Below are 24,234 nucleotides of genomic sequence, written 5' to 3'. Positions count from 1 at the left end.
CTGCTTACCCCTATAAGGCATTGGACTGAATTGCTAAGGAATTATCTAACCTTGTGAAGAAAAAGAAGAAGGAAAAGAAGGTTCCAACAGTGTGATCCATTCCTCTTGTAGTCAGAACTCACAGCTTATTTCTGCTTTTAATTCATCTGACTACAGCTTCCAGGCAGGGCAATAGAGCTGCCTTTTGTGGGCTCAGGCTATATCCTTCAGTAGCTCAGTGGCCTACCTGTGAAATGGAGCTGATCATTGCCTTTTTTTTCACTGTCCTTTATCTGTCTTGTCTCCGTAGACCACAGGCCCCCCAAGGGGAAAATTGGCTCTCGCTATGGGTACACTCAGTGCCTTGCACAGCAGCTTAGACTGGGCTCATCTCTAATGTGGAATGCTAGATATGTAGCATGTAAGTTACAACACTGAGAAAGGACACTAAAAAAACCAAGCAATAAACCCCGAAAATCTCTGTCTGACGGAGATTTACTACAGATCTTCAGAAATCCTTGTTGCGTTACTACACACCATACTTCATTTAAAACCGATGGCACTATGTAGCAAACTGTCAGCAGAGGGCAGTATCAGATCACATTCCTGGTTAACGTGATCGGCCAGTTCCTTGGTTTTCTCCTCATTATCCCTCAGGGAATGGTTTAGTGAGGCTGCTCTCTGAACAGCATGTGTGAGAAAGTGCTCTTGAAGTCATGCAAGTCGTGGGTCTAAAGTCTCTTCTCCCCCTTTCGTTGAAGCCCCAAGAGTCTTTGCATCCTCACTGATTACCAGTTGTCAAGATAGGGGGCTTGGTACCAATCTCTAGGAAGATCTTTGGAAGCAAGAGGAGACCCTGTTCTGCTCTAAGAAATACACCTATAAGATATACAAATGTGTTTTGGGACTTGGACCATTCAGCAGAGCACAGTTTGCGAAAGCCTGGCTAGTCTGGCTTCCCTAGGGAGTTTATTTATAGATCCAAATGAGTTTATGTAGACAGGTAAGAGGTCCTGGAGAGAACAAGGGATTCCAAAAGACCTTCGAGGAGCCTGGATCAGCAAGCCAGATAGAATGTGACAATTATGCCTTCATGCCTCAGATTTCCAGGAATAGATAACAATCCAGACGAAGGGTGTCCCAGCCAGAGTTCAGCCCACCAGGATCACAGCGTCACCCTTTCCATCCTCCTTAAGTGGTGAACTCTTCTCTCCATGACTCAGTTTCCCCATCTGTAAAGGAAGTTACAAAGTTTTCTGTGACATACTAAAAGCAGTGAACGATAAAAACTCATCAACTGTGCTACTCACAACCTGGTGATGAACTAATGTGCTTGTCACACAGCTGACTGTGTAGAGAAGAAAACTGCTGAAGGTGTTAGTCCAGCGGGACTGTAGATGCCGAGGCACAGGACAAACTGTTGACAGAGTCCTCACCCAACAGGAACAATATTCCAACTGTAATGCAGATAGCCTGCTGAGTCATTCCATCCCCCAGGGCAGGTGAACAGTTTGCAAGAGTGTAATGGTAATCATTAGACTATTGTAAATATTAAAGAATACAAATGCCAGGTGTCTCCTTATCTGAGCTTCAGCTTTATGCCTGGCTTCACAAAAAGTAAGGAAGTGTGACCACCTGTAATGATACCATAAATAATACTTAGAATCTCAGGGCCCATTATCAGCCTGAATTAACCATTCTCCTCCAATTAAAAAAAAAAAAAAGGGGGGGGGGGAGTGATTACAGTGTTCAAAGCCACTATAGTGAAGGAAGCCAAGAGAAGCTGTGACTGCCCCATCGCTGGCAGTGTTCAAGGCCAGTTTGGAGCTTGGAGCAACCTGTTCTAGTGGATGGTGTCCCTGCCCGTGGCAGGGGGTTGGAACTGGATGAGTTTTAAGGTCCTTTCAACCCAAACCAGTCTGAGATTTTATGATTCTAAGCCTGTAACTTCAAACATCAAAACAGGCAGGATACCGGGCTGTGCTGAAGCTGCAGAGGAATTCACATAAACAACATTCAATGACCAGCTCTGGAATGCAATGAACCCAGGTAGGTCAACAAGCACAAGATAAATGTGCAAGGTGACAAGTGGGGTCCAGCCCAGGCTAAACCTCCAGCAATCTGTGGTAATGGGGTAGAGGTTATGTCAGCTTTGTGTCTGGCAGCTTCTGCACAGCTCTCACCAGCACACTGAGTAGATGTAATCTAACTGCTTTTACTCCAGAGGCTCCACTCAGACCACAGCCACCCCATCAGTCAGGATTCAGTGCCTTCTCCACTGGACAACATTTGGTCCTGTTGTACAATCATGCTCCTGTAAAGCTGAGACAGATGTGATCTGTGCCCTCTGTTTCATTTTCCTCTCTGCCACTCTGGATCTCTCTCTGACTCACAGAAGCCATTTCAGACCATGGCCATCTGTAACCACAGAAAATAAGGCACCACCAGTAATAAAACTAAAAGCAAGCAATTGAAACTTGGAAACAAAAAGCAAATGTTACCTCAGACTGATAAGCAGCTCTAATAACAGACCTGGCAAGACAGTACTTTAAGCCAAAGATGCACTAAAGGAATAGTTTTGCAACATTTTTCTTCCAAGAAGCTAAAATATTGCATTTAGGGAAAATGACTGAACATCAGTTTCAAGCAAAGTTATGGGGTTTTTTTCTTAATTAAAAACTTACCTCTTAAAGGATTTACACAAAAGTTTATGTAAGCATTTCCATGTAGATGAAAAAGGAAACAACATTAATTATGTGCACAGAGAGTTCATGTTAAGGTGGTTGCATAGAGAATACAAAAATAACTGGGAACATAAGCACATAGGGGATGTTCAGGTGCTAATGAGACTGCTCAGGGCTGATTCAGAGCTGCACTTCAGGCATTCCATGACAGCTCTTCAAGGAGGTGTCCCCAGCAGCCATGAGTCAGGTCCCTGGCCCTGTCCTTCTGCAGGAAACTCCCTACAGAAGAGCTGGCAGGTATGTCCTTAAAGGCAAAGGAACCAGGGTCTTCCCATGCTTTAGCTCTTCCAAGTGCAAGAACAGATCGAGGAGGAAGATTGAGGTGAGCACAGACAAAACCAGCCTGAGAAGTGCATACCGGCCAAGCAGAACCCGTCTGCATTGTAAAGATACAATAGATGGCTGCAGGCCAGTTTATTCCTGTTGGTCTTTGCATTCATGATGGCTCCAACACTCTTGTGATCTTGACACAGGCCTAGAGGACAGGCTCTTTACTGCCTGAATTGAAATCCTGCCCTCTGTTACCCTAGGCAAGGTTAATGACTGTAATTTTTTGAAAGGCCTGTAATGATTTGTTAAATGATGTTGAAAACCTAGTTTCATGAAAACAAGTTACAAAGTGTCCCAACAACAAAAGATTTGCACTTTATTCATTTTAAAGCCCTTTTACTTCCCTTAAAGCCTTTAAATATCAGTTACAAGTCATTCATTTGTCACTTCTTTTAGGCCAAGAACAATGCATTAACTATATATATTTGTATCTATCTACCACGCACATGCGGGTGCCCTGTACCATACTGGTTGTTGATGCCCCAAATGCAACTGAGTGATGGTTTCCTTCCCATACTTTGAACTCCACAGCCTTCAAGAACAGCACCTACAGCAGAGTTTGCATGGAAAGCTATAAGCAATCTGACTGCAAATCACCTCTCTTGTCACTGTCTTCCTCTAGCAATGTGAAGCAGTGAAGCTTCAGTGAAGCAGTGCCCTTCCTTGTGAGAACCAGAAAAATCCACTGTCATTACCTCCAAAGAGGCAGGGCTGGCAAGTGAGGAAGGGATTAGTGCACAGGTGATCTCACCTGTTCTGTTTGTACTGATGTTATTCATAAAACACTTCTACAGCTATTCAAGCAAAACCCAATATTGAAGACTGGCAATGTTACTTTGGTATTTAGCATTTGCAAGAGCCCCTGCATGGCTGGAACTCAAAAAGGCCTCCAGCATTCAAACCATTTTCTTCTGTTCCCAGGGTCATGTTCTCTCACTGCAAATCCGCTGATATCCAGGGGATGGGTCCCCAGCCAAAAATGATATCCAAGCCGAGAGCTAATTGTCTAAGTTCCTTCTGTAGTTATAAAGAGAAACAAATGCTTCAAAAGATCAGAACACCCAAAATATGGTGAGGTAGGAGCTGCCTGGTAGAGAACTGATGTCTCTGAGCACCTGACTTTATCCAGAGAACTCCCTGGGAACTGGAGTCTGCCACACTGCCCTAAGCATAGGAATATTTTCAGGAGTAGAACAGGGCTATTGTTTTCCTCTTGAAACCCACAGCAGATTTGAAAATTAACTTTTAAAATCTTATTCTACACTTCTACGTAGTGACTTTGCACTTATTTAAGGGCTTGAATATTGTTCTCATGTTGATACAAGCCTTTTTTGATATACCCTTAGTTCTTAAGTAGGGATTGCCTCCCCTGTTCCAGTTTTAGACGTGCACATGATAGCAGCGTCCTAACCTTAGAAACTGAAGTGTTAGTGCAATATCTAGTACTAACTGTCACACTACTTCCATGTGTCTTTGCACAGCTTAAAGAGGAAAAGGGGGGGGGGGGGGGAAGAAAGAGCAACAAATGTGCTTTCATTCTTCACTTCTAAGGGTGAGATTTCTCTTTTATGGAGACATCTCTCAATTTATTTACTGTGGGAGCATGAAGTCTTTAATGATACCTTCTTGCACCAAGAGAACAAATTATTCTGTAGAAAAGCCAGCTCTTTGCTGCCACTGCCAGCCCCATACAAGTACAAAGTTACAAAGCACTCACTTAAATGAAGTGCATACTTCATTAAACAATTAGGCAATAAGGCAGAACAAAGGCTGTAGTTTCCAGGCCTTGTTCTGTAATTGTATCCTCCTGCATTAGGATAAGCAATGGTGGTTGCAATTTAGGATTATCCTCTAATGGCCTTGTCCTGTGGGATTAGTGGACTGCCACAATGGAGAATTCTTTTATCTGTCGATGGCAATGTAAAATACATGATTTGTGTAGGTTTAGAGGTGAGGATTTTCATCACTCTTTCCTCCTTTCATTTGTGACACCCTGATTAGAAGCTTTTATCTTTGCTTTTGCTTTCTGAACCATGAAGGTTATAAACCAGCCCAGTTTCTGCAAAGCTCCAGTACACAGAAACCCAGTTTGTAACTAAATATCACTGAGTCTCTCCAAACACATTGTAGACACGCTGAGCCTGAGTGACACTGAGGATGGGAAATGGGTAAATTACCATGTTGAACGAGGCTGTGTTTGTGCTCTGATTCTCTCTTCACCTCATACAGAAGGTGCAGCTGGTGAACTTTCAGGTGAAATTAGGAGGCACCTACAGAGATAAGGCAGATACAGGATTAGATGGCTGGTAAACAGAGATTACAGATGAAATTTAAATGTCTAAAGTCCACCTACAGTCTGCTAAACATCTTTCCTGATCTAGTATTCAGCTCCTAATGAAATTACCTGGTTCTGTTCCACTGACTTGAAGTTGACCCTGGACAGAGACCACAGCCCACAGCCCTATCAGAATCCCCTTCTACAACAGTTACAGAACATCCTGGATGCCAGCAGCAATTCTTTCCCTCAAACATGATATACAAGGAATCTCTCCATGCTCTTCTCCATAAACCATTCAGTTCTGCTGAAACAGAAAATACAGCTCAAATGCAAAATACAGCTCACTGTATGACAGGACACCCTGTCCTTGGGAACTGGAATGAAGATCATCCAGACTCATATCATGGGCCAACAGGAGACCATTAGAAGAATTAACTTACAGTTCTAACAGGAATCAAACTAGAAATTAAAACAAGAAAATAAAGAAAGAAAAAGAATAAAAAGGAAAAGAAGAAGAAGGAAAAGGAAAAGAAGAAAAAGAAGGAAAAGTAAAAGACCCAAACCCTAAAAAGGCATAACACTTTAAAAAAGATAAGTTTATTTCTGAGTACATATATTTTATGCTTTCTTAGATTTTTCTATATTTTCTACTCACACTCCTCCCCTTTGGAAATAATATTTATTATATTAAATACTAAATATTATATATCATTATTAAGATTTAATTCAATTCGGTGATACATGTCTCCACTCCCCACAGTAAAATAAGTTGCATTCATTTCAAACTCACTGACACTGAAATATAACACTCATTGGGATGCACGGGAGAACAAACTACTATGAAATGTCAGAAAATACTTTTTAAATAGCCAAGGAACAGCTATTTGGAATACTTTTGTGTTGCATTAATGCTGCAGGAGCCTGCTAAAATTGGGCCACTTTCAACCAGATACTGCAAAAACAGCAGAAGGCCATCCCACTCCTCTCTCTTACTCTAAGAGTAGGATCTGCTGAAGGAAAAGATGAAGGACTAGATCCAAGAAAGGATTTAAGAGGCAACCTAGAATTTAAGTGAAACTGAGATACTGAATACCAAAAGTACACCTTAGCTCCTCTTCCTCTCCCTGCAGCTGAACTACAGACAAACCCTGCAGTCAGCACAACTCATTAGGTAACTCCTTCTTCCTCTGTAGATTTTTCCTCATACCTGAAAATCTTGTCTCACCAGTGAGGTACACTAACATCAGAAGTAAGGAGATAAGAGAAATTAGGTCCAACTTAATAGACAGCTCACTAATATGCCCAGGAGATCAGGCTCTGGAGCCAGCAGCAAGGAAGAGGGACATGGCTTGATATGGAGAGAGAGGGCAGTAGGAAGCCACCAAGGCAACATGAAGAGCTCTGGCGATAGAGAGTAGGTCAAGAAGCACTGATGGGGTGGGGGCAATGGTGGAGGAAGCAGAAGGAGTGGCTTGGAAACAGTGAGATGGCCTCAGCAATGCAGGAAGGAGATAAGGTACTGAAGAGAGAAGAGAGCAGGGGGGAATTGGGGTATCCAGAAGATAAAAGGAAAACTGGCTGGAGAAGTTAATAACTGCAGCTCTTGATGCCTCCAGCTCTGCTTCTGTACAGAACAGCCAGCCACAGCAGCTTCAGGGCTATTTCTCAATTAATTTAGAACATAGCCTGGAAAACAGGTACTCTTCTGGTTTAATCACAAACAGGACTAAATGCTAAAGTTGTTCCTGGAGATAAATGCTGACTGTCTGCTCTTCACAGATCCTATCTTGGCCATTTTTTACAGCAAGTGATGATACCTCAAGTGCTTGTCTAGGAAGTGTCAATCCAGGACGCTCAGTTGTCTCTGAACCATCAGACTGTTCAAACTCATCTCTCACTTTCCACACATGTACCCTCATCACCCAGGGAAGGAATGGAACTTGCTCTCTGCAGCTCAGACATATTCCTGTCCTTATGGCAGTGGATCTGGTTCAGAGGTTGCTATCTGTCTTCCTTGACCTAAAGTTTGAGTTTCTCCCATGACACCCTAAACCAAAAGCAGAAATAGCTGGGTAAAAAAGAGATACAAGCTCCTTTCAAAAATGTCCATAGAATCATTGAGCAGCCCAGGCTGGAAAGGGTCGTTCAAAAGATCATCTGGTCGAGCCTTTCATGGCAAAGGGAGCGAGCCTAAATGAGATTATCCAGCACCCTCTCCAGTCACATCTTGAAAACCTCCAGCAATGGGGACTCCACCATGTCCCTGGGAGGTTGTTCCAGTGAGTGATTGTTCTCACTGTAAAAAAAGGTCTTTCTTAAATCAAGACGAAACTTCTTTCAGTACAACTCATACCCATTACCTTTTGCTGTCTCCATGTGGCTCCTTGTGAAGACAGAGCCTCTGCCGTCCTTGAAGCAGCCCTCTAAGCTGCTGCAAGGAGCTTAGAGTTCTCTCAACTTTTCCTTACACAGCTTTCCAGACCTTGAATCATCTTTGTGGTCCTTCTGTGGACCCTCTCCATCCCATTCACATGAGTTTTTTCATATAGCAGGGACCAAAACAGCACACAGTATTCCAGGTGTGGCCTTGTTTCTTTTAATCTAGTTCACTACACAAACCTGACTGACAGCATCACAAAAGCCACTGAGCTGGCACGAGAGATGCAGCAGAGACATCTGGGCTGGGATGTCAGCCTTCTGCTGAGTCATGGAAGAATCCCAAAGTTTTGATTAAGTTTATCTCACTGCTTGGAAATTCATTCTGCCAACTAGGCACTGAAAAGCAAAGTGTGCTGTGACACCAAAGCTTTTCATCATCTCTTGCTGGAAGTGCCTTGCCAAAAACAAAGGACATGGTCAATCATGAGGAAAAGTTGTGTGAATGAGTAATGAAGCATATTTCATGTGGGATTATTGATTGTAAACAAGGGTATCAGTGGCTACCTGTATGCTACCTGGTATTTGTACAATACTTTGCATAAGCCATGGTCTTGTCTTGAGGTTTCCAGTGGCCACTCTTATACAAATAACACATCACAATGACATGTTGATCATGAAAGGAAGTCAACTCTAATGACCAGAAACGTAACTCAACCTTTACACTGGCTAAACCCAGTTTTGTTCATGACTATCTCATATCTCAGTGAACACATACTCCCTATTTTGTCTGTTGCCTTATGTACAAAATGTAAACTACCATCTCTCTAAAACAGTTGCTTTTGGGCTTTTGGTTGGGTTTTTGTTTTTGTTTTTTTCTCTTTATACCACAGGATCACAGAATCACCAACTGATTTGGGTTGGAAGGGACCTTAAAGCTCATCCCATTCCAACCCTCTGCCATGGGCAGGAACATCTTCCACTAGAGCAGGTTGCTCCAAGCCCCTGTGTCCAACCTGGCCTTGAACGCTGCCAGGGATGAGGCAGCCACAGCTTCTCTGGGAACTTGTGCCAGTGTCTCACTGCCCTCACAGTACAGAACTTCTTCCTGATATCTAATCTGAATGTCTGCTCTGTCAGTTTACAGCCATTCCTCCTTGTCCTGTCACTACAGACCTTTGTAAAAAGCTCCTCTCCAGCTTTCTTGACAGCCCCCTTTTATGTACTGGAAGCTGATCTAAGGTTTCCCTGGATCTTTCTCTTCTCAAGGCTGAACAAGCCCAATTCTCTCAGCCTCTCCTCATAGCAGAGGTGCTCCAGCCCTCTGAGCATCCTTGTGGCCTCCTCTGGATTCGCTCCACATCCTTCTCAAATTGCTGTCTCCAGAGCTGGACACCAGACTGCAGATGGAGCCTCACAAGAGTGGAGCAGATGGCAAGAGGACTCTGACTTTTAACTGTGGAGCTTTCTGAGCCTATTGAAATTCAAATAACTAACAGATCCCTTTCCATCATTCTGCATTTTCTTCCTGACTGCTCAGTTCTATCAATTGCTCATCAAATCCATGACACATGCAGAGGGGAACAAAATTCCAAAATAAAAGTATTTGTGAATAAAGTTCAAAACATATAAAGAAAATCCTCTCTGATGACGTTACTTAGCTCAATGTGTCTAGTCTCACCTATTTGCAGTAATAAGTGCATTCTCTGAGAAGAAACTTGCATTTTGGCCTGTAACACAAGGAAACAAGCTTTGCAAACATGGGCTCGTTCTAGTGGCTCTGGTCAAGGCAGCATTTCCAGAGAGGCTGTAGAATGAGCTTCCCATAGGTAGGACTCTACTGACACTAACAGTTGTGACATCAATTCTCGATTATGCTAGGAGGAGTTAGAAATGCACATAAAATACTGTTTTGCTTTATTAAGTAGCAACCAGAAATGTCAGTATCACATGTTAATTAATGATTAATGTTAGAGGAAGGAGATGCATACCTGACATTTTTAAACTGGCAGAACAAGTTTTCACAGCGCAGAGGAGGGAAGTTCTCTGTAATACACAGTAATGGGCTGTGTACTTGGAATCGTACACCGCGAATTTCCCCACCTTCAGGACAGAATGTGTCAACACACAGTTGCTCTCCCAGAATAAAGTCAGTGCTGGGGTGATCAGTGGGTAATGTTGAAGAACGAGGAAAGGAGAAAAAAACCCATACAAATGACGATCAAAAGGACACAAAAACTCTTTCAGGCACACCTGGGGCAAAAAAATGTCAACAGAGCACATTTTTAATGTAAGACTAGACCCAATATTACAAGGTGCTGAAAGTCAATCAAGAAATAAAGAAAATAACACTGTGGAGCTGACAAAGCCCTGGAACTGTAAGATCTTCCTCAAGGTGATGTCCTACTTAGCAAGGAGTGCTTTAGGTCAGGCAGGGTGAGTTAGTATACATATAATGCTGTAAGAGTAATATATTGAAGTTATCCAGCATCCCACACTGATGAATCTCAAAGCACCCCGGCCTGATATTCCCACAATGGAAATCAGTACATGCCTGCCTTTAAGTATATGTAGTAGATACCACTCCTACTTTGCTCCTTGGTGAAACAAGGCACTTTCCTCTCCTGCACTGTTGTGTAATAGATGTTACATGGGACAGCCATGTGATCCTCTACCAAGTTGTTGGCAGAGCCAAGAATACAAAGTAGAGGTAGGATTCATCGAGCCTAACATTAGCAAGTTATAAACTAGGCCTCCATTCAAGAAAGACAAATGGGACTCTGCTCAGGCTTCACCACTCTACAAACACTGGAGACACGTTTTCTCACAATGTGATTCGTCCAACCTCTCTTAAGCTGGTGAATTCACCCTGTCTTGACTGTAGAATGACCAAACAGCTTCGATTAGAGACCAGCTTTAAAATAACCAAAAATCACCTCAAGTAAATCTCTGGGATCTCAACCCTTTGCTCTCCACCTGGACACCACTTCTGCAGCTCTGAAGGATGTTCAAGAAATCTGCAAAGTGCAGATGATCTAACCATCTCATCTTGCTGACCTGTGTTGCACAGCTCCCCCTTCCTGCTTCTGTTACACCATTTATTTTGGGTAGGGTCACATCTTTTGGAAATATCTCCATCTTCATAGAATCACAGAATGGTTTGGGTTGGAAGATCAGCCATTTCCAACCCCCCGCCATGGGCAGGGATGCCTCACACTAAACCATGCCACACCCAAGGCTCTGTCCAACCTGGCCTTGAACACCGCCAGGGATGGAGCATTCACCTCTTCCTTGGGCAACACATTCCAGTGCCTCACCACCCTCACAGGAAAGAACTTCTTCCTTAGATCTAACCAGGACTTCCCCTGTTTAAGTTTTAACCCGTTACCCCTTGTCCTATCACTACAGTCCCTGACGAAGAGCCCCTCCCCAGCATCCTTATAGCCCCCCTTCAGACACTGGAAGGCTGCTATTAGGTCCCCACGCAGCCTTCTCTTCTCCAGGCTGAACAGCCCCAACTTCCTCAGCCTGTCTTCATATGGGAGGTGCTCCAGTCCCCTGATCATCCTCGTGGCCCTCCTCTGGACTTGTTCCAGCAGTTCCATGTCCTTTTTATGTTGAGGACACCAGAACTGCACATAGTGCTGCAAGCGAGGTCTCACTTTGAGGTATTTCCTGCTCTAGGCATATTTCTGCCACTACAGTGCAGATGAGAAATAATTTCTGAGAGAGGCTTGGAATTTCTAGTGTTTATAAGTCAAATGGTTAATTTGATGGCTGCCATAGCCTTGCACAAAGAAGGAAGGACGGGACATGATTACTTGATAAATAACAGTGAGTATGATGATATATTGGCAATAAATAAAAGTACATATAGGCAATATTTGTTATTGAGCTGTTAAATACATGGGTGGCACAGATTAACAAGGCATGTAAACCTTTCTTTTCCTTATTGAAGAGGAAGGCTGAGGCAGGAGATGGGGTTATGACAGCCACTTTTCACCTATTTTACCCTCAGCATTTCCCAGTAGCTCAGTGACAGGACAACCTCCACAGATCCAACATAATTCATCCCTCATGATCGGGGCTATCCCTGCCACCGGCCCGGGAAGGGTTTTACCTCAGGGTTCTCAGACGAAGCCAGAGGTATCGCCTTCCTCCTCACCCCCCGCGGGCCGCCATGGCTGCCCGCCCTTCCCGCCCTCACAGGGTGCTGTGGAGATCCACGGCCGCCACCCGGCGCACACTGTTGCGGGGGGGGGGGAACACACGCGTTTAAACCGCGCAGCGCGGGGCTGGTTCTGCGGCAGCACAGCAAACTCCCTCACAGCAGGTAACCTCAGACGAACGAGCACCGGACTCACGCTCTCCCCAGAGCCCGGGGGCAGAGCGGCCGTCCCGCCCGGGCGAGGCGGAGCCCTGGCGAGCCGCCGCTCCCCTCACAGGGCTGAGCCACCCCGCCCCGGCGCGGCGCGGCGCGGCGCCCGCCGCTTTAACCGCCCACCGTGGGTGGCGGCGGGGCGCAGTGCGCATGAGTTCGGGGCTGGCCGCAGCGGAGCCCGTGTCTGATCGGGGGTCGGGTCCCTGCGTGTTGCCCGTCTTCTGCGGGGCTTGTTCCTGCTCCTCGCTCTGCTCGGGAGAAGACTGCTCCCTGGAGCCGGTGAGTGCAGGCTGCCCTCGCCCCGCGTGAAGCTGAGGGGATCTTCGCTTCTGTTTTACCTCTGCTTCAGCGCTCGCCTCCCGGGAGCTGGCGGCGAGCGAAGCCGCTGGTGTGAGGCGATGAGCCCCGACCTTCTTCCTGCGCTTCTCTCAGTCCTTTCCAGCCTGTGGGGAGAGGCTGCGGAGCGCTGCGCGCGTTCGCCAGCCCGCGATAGGAACGGTTCAGTTGCGGTGTTATTGCTCGCTAATGGGGTTTTAATGATTTCCACCCCTTGTCGCCGGTTGCAGCGGTCGGGACGGCGGCTGCTCCGTGTCGCTGTGCCGGTTCTCGCCCGCTGCTCTCCCGGGTTGGGGCTGCGGGCTGGGACCTGCTTCGCGCAGCTCTGCCAGCGCGGAGAGCGGCTGGTACGGGAGAGGAGAAAAGCTACCAGTTAGTCACTAACTGCTTCCCCGCCGCCTGCGAAGCGTAGTTTCACAGTACTGAGCTGTGCGAAGGGCTGGTTTCCTTCTGTTGCCCTTGTATTTCTTGTTCTTCCCCATCATATCCTGTCTGAAAGCAATTTGCGTGTCTTAACTGGCAACTTAGCGAAGGAAAGGTTTCGTAGCCGTGCATTGTTAAACTTTGAATGTATGGTGTGACTGAGTGACTAAGGGTGATGGGAAGGAGCTGCCTTACTCCTCCTCATTGTTTTCTGACTGTCTGCAACTGAAGGCTGCCGTTGGAAAAAAACCGCTGGCGTAAACAGTAGCAGATTCTAGTTCAGAACGCTTCTTTTCCCTACCTTCTGTCAGGTGCCTTTTCCATCTGGTGGTATGGGTGAGATGGCTGGTTCTTATTAAGGTCATAATCCTGGGTAGTTTAGGCGAGGTTTAGTGTGTGTGAGAGAGAAACCACAGCCTTAAAAGCACTCCCGGGATTTTCAGTAATGCAGGATCTCAGTGGCATGTTTCCTGAGTGGTTTATGCTTTAGTGTGGCACCGAGAGGAGCTGAACGCGGAGTTCTGGTGCTCTTGGTCCTGTGCATGGGTGTAGCAGGAGATGATTCCTGTGGCAACAAGGATGCAGGTGAAAGGAAAGAAATTTGCAGGATGTTGTCTCTGTTCTGAAAACTTTGCAAGGCTTTTAAGCTATGACAAGCTTCAGAAGCGTAAGTAACTATTATTTCCTTTCCTGTTCCTTTTATGAAGGGCACAGGAGGAAACGCTTCTTTCCAAACCCTAAAGCATAAGTTTTAGTTTTAAAAGCTTTCACAATTTCTAGCTTAGGCTAATAAAGATGTTTTATTTTAAGACTTTTCTGCAGATCCTTGACTAATGGAATGTTGCAGATGGGCTAATTTGTACAGGTGCTACTACAAAGAATAGTGGTTGTGGCTTTTTCCCTTCCTTTGCAGTAATTACTGCTGTATAAGGGGGGAGCTGGTGTTTAAATAGGAAAAAAAATTGCTCACTGGCATCTCCACAAAATGAAGATAGTCATTAATTCTCAGAAGTTGAATAAATTTTTTCCAGCTGTGTCTTTCTTATCAAGGATTTGTTTGGAGTTTTATAACAGAGAGTGAAGGAATAAAATGAATTTTTATGCCTGGAAATACAAATAATGCCCAACATTTGAAAGGAACAGAGAAATTCTATATTGCATCTCTTTTGTCAATAGTAAACCTCTTCTCCTCCTGTTGGTTGTAACTGCTTTTTCTCTGCATGCCTCTGAGAGAAATATTAACCAAGAATGTTGGCAGAGGGGCTCGCTGGTTGGATATAGTAACTGGAACTACTCAGCTCCTGAGCAGTTGACAAGGCTCAGGCTGAATGACCTTCTGAAATACTGGAGCATGAAGATAAATGAGGAGATGAATGTGGCTTTCAGAGCCAGCCAGGCCGGCTGTGTCAAACATGTTACCAAGGCCTCCCTCCTCTTTATTTATTTTTTTTTTATTTTTTAATTAAAAAATGAAAGCAAGGAATTTTAATTTTCAGTGTAACCAACTGTTTGAAGAGATCATTTTCAAGTGGGTGTGTATTGATTATCCCTGTACCAAGGAAGGTCCAGGGTGAAACTTGACTGCTGTTTTCTGCCAGTGCTGTTCTCAGCTCTGTTTGCTTTGGGCAGGCAGACCTTTATGTACTCACATAGGAATGAAATGAGCATTAAATAAGCCGCTTTTTAAAGTAAACACCTCTGCTTTGTGCTTTGGATGTCTGCTGCCCTCCTCCCTCTACCGGCATAGCAGTCACAAGAAGAAACATGGGAAAGTAGCCTAACATCCAGCTGTGAGACTGACACAGCTGTGCCAGAGCTGAAAATCGTGTTGCTGTCTTAAATACTTTGTAAAACAGGATTTAGTTTACCTTTGCTGTGACTGTGGCAGTACTTGCATAATGAAACCCTAAACCCCAGTGATGCTACACCTCTAACAAGACAGAAGTTGACTAATTACAGAGGAGTCTGTGCCCGAAACTGTTTATGTGCATTTCATGTTGCTGAAGTGTTGGCTGTCACAGGTAGCACCACCCTGATGTTAACAGGGGAGGTGCAAAAAGATGTGACTTTAAAGGAATTGGACACTTTACCTTGTTGAAATTTGCAAAAGGGCATCTGAAATCAAAGGAGAACTTGGCCATCAGCTGGATGTGTCTAAATGTGGACGCATGATGCTGTGATGTATGATACTGGCCTAGACAGCTCTGGGTATCATAGGTAGCTTTACCACTAAGCAGATGCTGGCCATCAAATCTCAACTGGAGAGAACCAGTGAGAGCCCTATGTTTGTCCTTGGGTAAGATTTTAATCTAAAGAAAAGTAACTACTTGTCACCTGCTTTGGTTTTATTTTTAGTTGGGGCAGGGAGGGATTTTGACAATGTCAGTGCTTGCGGAATGTGAGCACTTCAGTCTTTCTCTGAGGATTAAACTACCAGTGTTGGATGTGAACCTTTGCCACTGGCCTTCACTTTAGGCAACAGGCTTCAGCTGAAGCTGTGATTGATGTAATGAACTGGGAGCAGTTTCCTTCCAAGGGATAAGGCAAAGATGCATGAGAATATGCCTCATGATTTTTTTTTTCCTAGATAAATTGTGCCTAAAGAGTGGACCAGTGTACTTAGCATCATCAAATCCTGCATTAGTATTCCACTGTAAGCAGTATTTCCCAAGCACTCCAGAGAGGATGATGAGGTAACAATCATCTAGGCTCTCGTCTTGTGTTGCTTTGGTTGTCTTCAGTAGGTAATAAAGTTTCTGAAGTATAGGGTCTCCAAAAAACCTAAAAAAGCTGTTCGTGAAAACCCAGACAGACCAGTTAAGAACGAAGCACAGTACTGAACCCTCTTTTTCTGCTATCTTGAGGCATGGATTAACATGGTTAAAGGTGTGACCTTAGGCATTGTTTCTGAGCAAAGCATGATTTGGAGATTTCAGGGTAGTAATTGATTTATTACTTAGGTGATGAAAATGTTGGTTTGTGATTGTTTCCATTCTTTTTAAGTGGTTGCTACATATAAATTGAGATCCAATTCACCAAACAGTTTAACTGTGTGATGAAATGTTGTAGTGAAGTCAGCTGGATTTAACTTTTACTGAATTGGTGCCTTGCCCATCTAGTTCTTTTAAAAACTTATGTATACAGGATTAATTATTTCACTGTTGGCAGCCCTCACAAATTCTAGTGCAAGTTCTATGAATGACATTCAGTGTGTTTCTTGAGGCTCCAGCTTCTATACTTAAAACAAAGATTCTCTCAGTTCTCTTAGTTTTAAAACTAACGGATTTTGTAGCCTGTAGGGGAAAGTTTGGATTGTCACAAATGCACCACAGAAACCAGTAAATTAAAAAAAAAAATATTGGGGTTCTTTGCATTAAATTCCCTTGAATTCTGGGAGTCTTGTCTGGTTGCTGGCACTCCAGTTACTTTGATTGTAGTTGCATGTTTGTCCTGGGGCATTCTCATGGTAGCATGGTAGCCTAAGTTCCCACTTTGCTAAACGTTGTTCAGACTTGCTCATCACCCCTTATGAGAATCTCAGCCAGAACTGATGCCCAAGAAAGTGGCTGTAAAGATGCTGTTGGCCTGGTTCTTGTTCAGAGGATGATACTGTCATAGACCGGGGGAGTGGGGTTTCTATTTTTGTTCTTTTTTCTTTTTCGTGGTCACCATTTCTATTTGGCTGGATGTGCTATTGGGACAGTCCCTTTCTAAACAAGGGCAGGACCATTTCCTGGTTACTGGACGCTAAATACCCACAACTGTTTCAGACAGATGGGATTGTTCATGAGCAGAAAAGGAATGTGCATCAAAATAAAATGCATTAGCACATCATAACCATCTACAATTATGATATGGAGAAGAAAAGTCAGAATTTAACTATGTTGGCCAGTTTCGGTTTATCTTGGTTCCTAAAAATCAGGGGTTGTCATCTGTTACTTCAGTTTTGTTTTGACTCTTTCCAGTACCTGAAGGGGGCCTAAATCTGGAGAGGGACTTTTTACAAGGGCATGTAGGGTTAGGCCAAGGCGGAATGGCTTTAAACTGAAAGAGGGAAGATTTAGATTAGATATAAGGAAGAAGCTCTTCCCTGTGAGGGTGGTGAGTCTCTGGCGCAGGTTTGTCCTTTATAGGCAGTACTGCCACCTAGCCTATTCTTCTACCAGAAAGCTTCAGTTTTATTGTATATCACAAGAGTTGGACACAGGTTACCTCTAAAGCTCAAGGATTTACTCCTCATTTCATACACTGAAGGAGAAAAGAAGAAAAAAGTTGCCGATAGCTCTGCTCATAAGGAGGAAATATATCTACCACACTGGATCAGTTAGTTTTGAGGAGCTTGTAGCAGCAATGGCTCAGTGAAGATGTGTGTCATAGGCCAGTGGGTTTTAGTTTAGCTGTGGTCTTGTACAGCAGGTTCAAAGGTATGTTGCAGGAGTTCTTAATACATGGAAAAATTCATCCAGTTATTAGACACAAATACCTGGCCTCTTTTGGGAGGCCCTGTGGTCCCCTGACCACAACGTGCAGGAATGTGAATGAATTTCTACTCTCTGCTTGCCTTGTTTTACATACTCTTCCCTCAGCATCTGCTGCTGTCACAGGCTAATGCCTCTCTCATCCATGATGAGAGACCATGATGAGGTCTCTCATCTGCCCCTATATCATCTTTACAAAACCTATTCCATGGAATACTTCAATGACCTCAGAGTACTTCTAGTTGTGTTTTTCCAGAAGTTTAACTCTCCAAGCTCGAGCACTGCCATGGAATGCAAGAGAGCTGATGGTGTACACAGAGCTGACTGTGTGCATTGGTGTATCTGTATACAGCTGACTGTATACAGATACTTTGAGATTAAACCTGGAAGTTCACTGGTCAGTTCTTCTGTTTCAGTTGTATCACTAAGAAAAAGCTGTTTGAGAACAGGCAAAGTGTGTGTCATGACACTCGGGGAACAGTCCAGGCTTAGAAATCTAGCTTAAGAAATCTTTCATGACAAGAGCATTCTGGAAATTCTATGTATAGAGAAAGGAGGGAGAGACTGATATTGTGCCCCTTTAAAAACGTATGATAACTATCTAAAAATCGTCAGCTCTGCTTACCTTAAATGTATTGTGCAGTAAATGGCACGATGCTGTCAGCTGGCTGGCTTTTGGCTCCTGGCTTGTGGAACACTTGACTTTAGCCTCTAAATGCCTTCCATTTTCATGGGATTGATTTTTTTTTTTTTGCTTACTAAGCTTGTCCTCAAATAGGATTGTTAAACAATTTTTCCTGCTACTACAGAAACAGTCCCTTGTGAATGCTAACATTGAACTTCAGTGAAGAGGTGATCTTAGTCAGCAAAAATAGCCCTTTTAAAGGGATAGGCTTATCTCAATGGCAACTTAATACAGTCTCTCTGAATTATGTGACTCTGCCAAAACAAAATTAAATCTTTGGAGGTAAAATTCAATGTTAACTTCAGTTTCTTCCTCCTGCCCTCTGACAGCTATGTATGTGAATTGCACTGTTTTACATATCTCATAAGGCTAGCTCTAGTGTAACCAAGATAATTTCAGCTGATAGAATCACAGCTGCCTTAAGATGCCTTTTTGCTTTAATATTTGTGATCTTCTCTCCAGATAATACTGCTTCTGTCACTTCTGCACTCCTGTATTGCGATCTGAATTTTTTTATTGCATTAATCCCTGATGGTACAGGCATACTTCCCTTAAACCAGGCAAAACTTCCCCTAATGCATTGAACAGACCAAGCAAGTAATCCTGTTGTGGGCAACTTTCATATTTAATGCATCTCTGAAGGTCAGCAGGAGCAGCCGCCTGTCATCTTGCTGTTCTTGCTCTCTCTGAGGATGGGTACCTTGTGTTTGAACCCTTGCTTGTTACCTAGACAATCCCACTGAAACAGGCAGTGGGGTCATCTTGAAATTCATTAAATTTTTTGCTATTTCTATCTTAGATCCACAGTCATTCACTTAATAGAGGGGACATAAAAAGGGTGAAGGGACTTCTGTGATAGCCGTAGATAAGAGGGGGATTTGTCTGTAAAGTGTGCTGTGTATGTATTGCAGCAGTGCTGGGTAGCCTCACATCAGCTGTAGCTGCACCAGGCACTGTATAGATATATAGGAGTTTCTCACTTAAAACATCGAAAACACAGAAAAGGGGAGAAATAATATATATGAATGGGTTATGATCTTACTGATGTGTGCCCTTGAAGTGTTAAAAGTTATGTGTGAGAGAGAGAGGAGGGAAAAAGATTTCCCCCCATGCCCTTTCTACAGGCTCACAGGCCTTTCTGAAATGAATAAAACCTCCAAAGAAGCCACAGCTTACAGCTCAAAAGCGGAACCAGTGTGGTAATGCTTGCTACTTGATCCTGTGTGGGTGGCTCTTCTTAACTAACCAGTGGCACTCGCTGCCTTTATTTGTTGTTCAGGAGCTTTGTATAACATCTGAGCTTGAGCTCCAAAATGAGTAACAGGAGCTTGTTGAAAGCAGAGTTATTTGTTGCTGTTTAGAACTTGTGGGTTTAGTGTTTACTGCTACTGAATCTGGGTGTTCCTGCTGTCCTGGGAGCAGATAGCTTAGGCCTGGTTCCGCTGTTGGAGAGCGCAGAACAGTACTCTTAAATACATTCTCCTCCATCAAAGTTTTGGGTCATTTGGTTTCTTGATAGTTTGGATTAACATCTTAATTTGATTAGTCTTTAAATGTGGGTCTTGCCTATGATACCTGTTGTCATCTGGAGCTATGACCTCTCATAGTCTATAAAATGTTCATGAACAGTTTTGAGTTTAATTCTGAAGATCTAGTAGTTGTCTGTAATAATCCCTAAGGGGCTGAACAAACATGTCATGTTCAGTTTGTATTGGGGGCAGCTGGATAAAAACTGATGCTGCAGTTTAAAAGGGCTGATGAGAAGTAATACATATCTTCTGTTGGATGTCAGTATTTGCCTTTTGCTGGTCCCTCATTAGAAAAATACTTGTTTTCATATCATCATAGAATCAACTAGGTTGAAAAAGACCGTTAAGATCATGAAGTCCAACCATTTAAATAGTTTTCCTTCTGAACATCACCTTAAGTCATGGGATGAAATCCAAAATCAGTGGGAGTTTTTTGTGAGTTTGAGATGTCAAGTTTTTCTCTGATAGTTTTGCCTTCTGAAATACGTATTTATGTATTTCTGTGTGTAGCATTACAGAGGCATCAGTATCTCCACTGACTGTGTTGCAGTCTAAAACTGATGTGTGTTTTCTTGTGTGTGTTTGTATGTGGCTGTTCAGCACCATGGGTTTTGTTGCAGATGGAGCTGTGGTTGCAGGATATGTTCTCGATCCAGGCTGCTCTTTTCCAGTGTAGCTTTCAGCACCACAGCTTTTTGGTTTGAGCCCGTATGTGGCAACCAGAGGTACAGCAGCTACTGCAGTGCTTTCATGTCTGCCTGGCTTGGGACCAGGACCAAGAGTATGTTTCTAACCCTGTGACATCACTTAAAGACTGTTATCCTGAAGATGGATTTTATCTATTATTAATGTTATTAATAGAAGAAAGGAAGAATGTTCTTTTTATGTAAAGGCAAGGCCAAATTGTAATCATTAGACCTAATGTTCATCAGAAAAGCTATCAGATGCTTTTATTGTGGCAATCCAGTGCTCTGTTTATGTGGGTTGTGCTCCCATGTTTAGCTACATTGTGTGGGAGCCTTCCCACAGGACACATGCTGGTGCTACGGCATAGATGAGGGAGTGTTCGTACGTACCTCTGGTAATGTCATAGCCCTCTCCTAGGAGGAAAGGATCAGTGGGATGGAATTGTTGCTCAGTATTGGCAGATGTTATCTCTCTGCTATGAAACACTAATCAGCTTACCAGGAGGCTCTGGTTTCTCAGCCCTCAGCTGACAGGTAGGGAGGAAGGAGAAGTAATCCGATTGAATTGGAAATGTAGACTTGACTTTGCTTCTCATGTCACCTCTTGAACCCTAATAAAGGGAGAAGCACTTGGGAAGCAGGACCATCTCATTTCATTTGGACAGTGTCAGGGTAATGGTATCCACTTCGCAGCTGGTTGCATATAACGTGGTACTTCAGAACCAGCTGCTGCTTCCTGGTCACAGGCAGGGTGAGTGAAAGGATGGACTGTTAAAGAACAATGCAATTTCTTGTTGCAAGGGAAGTCTTAATGTATGGAAAAGAGAAAGTAACTAGGTCCTACTTTTTACCAACCCCATGTTTGTGCTGTTAGTGGAAAAGGGTGACTTTTGTCTTTGTGATACTTTGAGAATGAAGCAAGAAATTCTGCCAGAGTGTTTTGGGAGATGACAAAAATTCAGAAAGGTACTACAGAACTGAGCACTAGGATACCTTGAACTGGGAGCTTTTGCTCCAGTAAGCACTGGTGCACGTCTCTTCCATTAAGCATCTTCCAAATGTACAATCACTGTTTCTTCATGGCTGAGTGAAATAAAAGCTCTGTAGCCTTAAAATGCAATTTTGCTGTGTAACGTGATGGTGCAAAAATGGCACCAAGTTCTGTTCATGGATCTTTCACCAGGAGCAGTTGGCATAGAGCTGCTTCAGTAACACACAAGTTAACTACAGCAGTGTTAGGAAATGGACTGGATTCTATTTCCCTCACGTGATCCAATAAATAGAGTACTTGTCAAAAAAGCTAATAAAAGATGAAGACATTTGAACTGGGTCAGTTGGTATCTCAGCTGATGAGATTTTTATTACTGTTAATGATGTGTCTTAATGGAAAACACAAACCCAATTTGTAGGATGGGTATGTATGTGTGGTCCATGCTTGTAACTGAGAGACATCCGGTTTGGAACCGCATGAGATGGGGTACAGAACCTTGCTATGTTGGATTTTTAAAGTCACCTTCTAGAATAAGACCAGTTCTTCTAAAAGGTGCCCATAGGTGGTAGGTGTGCTTCAGAACATAAAGATATGCCCTTTACTAACTTGTGTGGGATCTCTTTTCACTACTTATTTTCCACTCCTTTTCAAGTACTTAAAACAGATTTAAATGTAACACTGTTTTCATTTCTCTGTTTTCAGAAATGAATAAAGCTAGCAACCATACATAATATGCTGATGGCATTCTGTGCTGCATCGGGATCAATACATGAAGAGAGTGTGATGCCTGGAAATCTCCTCTCCGATTCTCCTGAAATGGCATCTGAAGGCTCTCCAAAGCATGCACGTGGGAGCGTGGAGAGGGGTGGCAGTGTGGAGAATCGTGGCAGCCAAGCTAAGGGCAGAAATCTTGCTTTGGTAAGTGTTTAATGAGCCCTATGCTGAGTGATATAAATTACATTAGTAGCTTTGTTTACATCACAGGATTATTTGTGTTATTTAAGCATTGATTTTTGCCATTTCCAGTCCTAAATGGTTGCTTGTGGTCTTAGTTATTAGCAAACTGAAAGGCCAGAAATTACTATTCTGATTTGGTACAGCAGCTTGTTATTCTGATCTGATTGTGTCTGAGAGCTTGGAGAGTGCTTCTCTCTGACCATTCCTCCCAGAGAACCAGAGATGGTGGTAAGGAGCACATGTTACATTGGGCTGCTTGGTCCAACCAGCACCGATTGGTATACATCTGCCCTCACTTTAAGTAGCTTGTAAAGGAACTTAAGGATAGTGTTTCATGCTTAAGCTTTTTGTTGACACTACTGAATGACGGTCTCAGCTTATTCCACCTTCATGTAATTAGGTGAGTAACAAGTACGTCACCATAAACAAAGGTGTCTTCACATTAGGGAATATGAGTGTGTGGCCATTTAAATAGTATGTGAGTAATTGAGGGAGTAGGATGCACTGCTGCATTTTTTTGAATGATCAGGATGATTCAGGCAATGAACGCAGCAGTACTGTCTGTACTGTGACAGGCTAAGCCTAGAAAGCAGCTATGGTTCCTTGTATATGGTTTTTATCATTGCAACCATTTGATAAACATTCATATTTAATTGAGGAATCTGGTAAACTTGTGTCCTTTTAATGTGGAATTAGGCTTTTCATATCTTTCTCTCTGTCCTCCCTGCTAGCTTCCTTGGAGAGAAGTTTTCTGTGAAAGAATAAGTGGTACAAATAAGTCAGCAAGTTGATACCTGTATTTATGTATATACCTCAGTGGTTTTGTGCTACTTCATGTCATGAGCTTTTTGGTAACTGGCAGTAATTCTAAAGATACTCCTTTTTTGTTGTTTCTAATGAAAATACATCTCTTAATACTGTGCTTGTATCCTTCAGCTTGTGCTGCTAGTTAAAACACTAAACAAGTATTACTAAATGTAGTCCCTTAACTGCTTCTGATCTGTGCTAGAAAAACGTGGGGGAGCCCAGGAGCATAGCCAAGTGTTCCATTTGGGCTTAGGTATTTAGAGCATGATGTTTATTGTATGAAAACTGGATCTTAGAGAATTACAGTGGGAGTTGCACTTAGTTAAAGGATTACACCTTAATTTGATGCAGAATTATAAGTTAATTGTATGCATTACTCTGACTCCAGTTTTTCAGGTTATTAAATCATGTTTTCATGCAGTTTATTCTTAGCTGCAGTAGCAGGTGTGAGACTGGCCATTTGAGAGAATCGGTGTTAAGTAACGAGGCTATGTATAAATCAGTGTGTTTGTCCAGCCTCATCTGGAGTCTGCTGTGTCAGAAAATGACATAGATTCCCTTAGTCTAAGTAGATAACACCATGTGATAACCCAGATGATGATGCATCAACCAGAATTGGAATCCCTTCTTGCTCTGTAATGTTGTAATTTGTAGATGGAGTAAAAGCTGGCTGCAGGCTTAGGCAATTCCCATCAGACCTATGCATCAGCAAAAGAAGTTCCAGAAGCCTTTGGTTTGTCGTGTTTGAGTTTATGCATGAAGAAAGTGAAGCATGTACCAATGAGTTTAATTCTGGTGCCACAGATTCCCTTCCATGACTGTTCTTTTAGCACTATAGTAAGTGGCATGTCTGATAAGGCTGGCAACTAGCAGGCATGGAATAACAGGTTAGGGAGTCAAAATGCCGTTCAATAAAAGCATAATTTCAGTTTCAGTTTGAGGCTGGGTTTGAACTGAGTGTGAAGGAAACTGCCAATTGTGATTGAGTAAATAGTAGTCAAGTCTTTAGTGCTGCTCACATCTTTCCTTTTTGTGATCTGATGGAAGTATTGTTCCAGTGCTTGATAGCTTTTGTCTGTTCAGTACTGAAACAGGCTTTAGAAATCCTCAGGATAAAAAGCAGTATTCTTCAAATATTCTTTCAAATATTTTTGGGGTTTATAGCTCACATGGGGATTTGTAAGAGGAAAAGCTCATTTCTGGAACATGTTCCTGGAGACCTTAACTTCCTGTTTCAGTAGTTTTGTTGTAAAA

The 24,234-nt window shown here is 43.2% G+C and overlaps 1 protein-coding gene and 1 long non-coding RNA gene across 4 annotated transcripts in view; one reads left to right on the top strand and one right to left on the bottom strand.

Moving 5' to 3' along the window:
* Positions 1 to 11,895, bottom strand: LOC136008608 (uncharacterized). Its single transcript, XR_010610163.1, has 3 exons — positions 9,699 to 11,895; positions 5,231 to 5,323; positions 1 to 1,211 (listed from the first exon to the last, which is right to left on the bottom strand). It is a non-coding gene; the product is annotated as an uncharacterized LOC136008608 (long non-coding RNA).
* A 302-nt stretch (positions 11,896 to 12,197) lies between these two features.
* The window catches only part of PROSER2 (proline and serine rich 2), a 28,137-nt gene continuing 16,100 nt past the window's right edge, over positions 12,198 to 24,234 (top strand). The window contains exons 1-2 of one of the 3 annotated variants that reach the window (XM_065668099.1): positions 12,198 to 12,367; positions 21,919 to 22,134. In XM_065668099.1, coding sequence (XP_065524171.1) covers positions 21,949 to 22,134 — 186 coding nt within the window. In that variant the 5' untranslated portion in view covers positions 12,198 to 12,367; positions 21,919 to 21,948. Of the gene's footprint in view, positions 12,368 to 15,453; positions 15,541 to 21,918; positions 22,135 to 24,234 lie in introns of those variants that run through there. The other 2 variants (XM_065668113.1, XM_065668108.1) reach the window with 2 other exon arrangements.

This window comes from Lathamus discolor, chromosome 1 (assembly GCF_037157495.1).
Source record: "Lathamus discolor isolate bLatDis1 chromosome 1, bLatDis1.hap1, whole genome shotgun sequence".
NCBI lineage: Eukaryota > Metazoa > Chordata > Aves > Psittaciformes > Psittacidae > Lathamus > Lathamus discolor.
The sequence above is the reverse complement of the archived record's forward strand: the minus strand, read 5'-3'. Positions and strand labels throughout refer to the sequence as shown.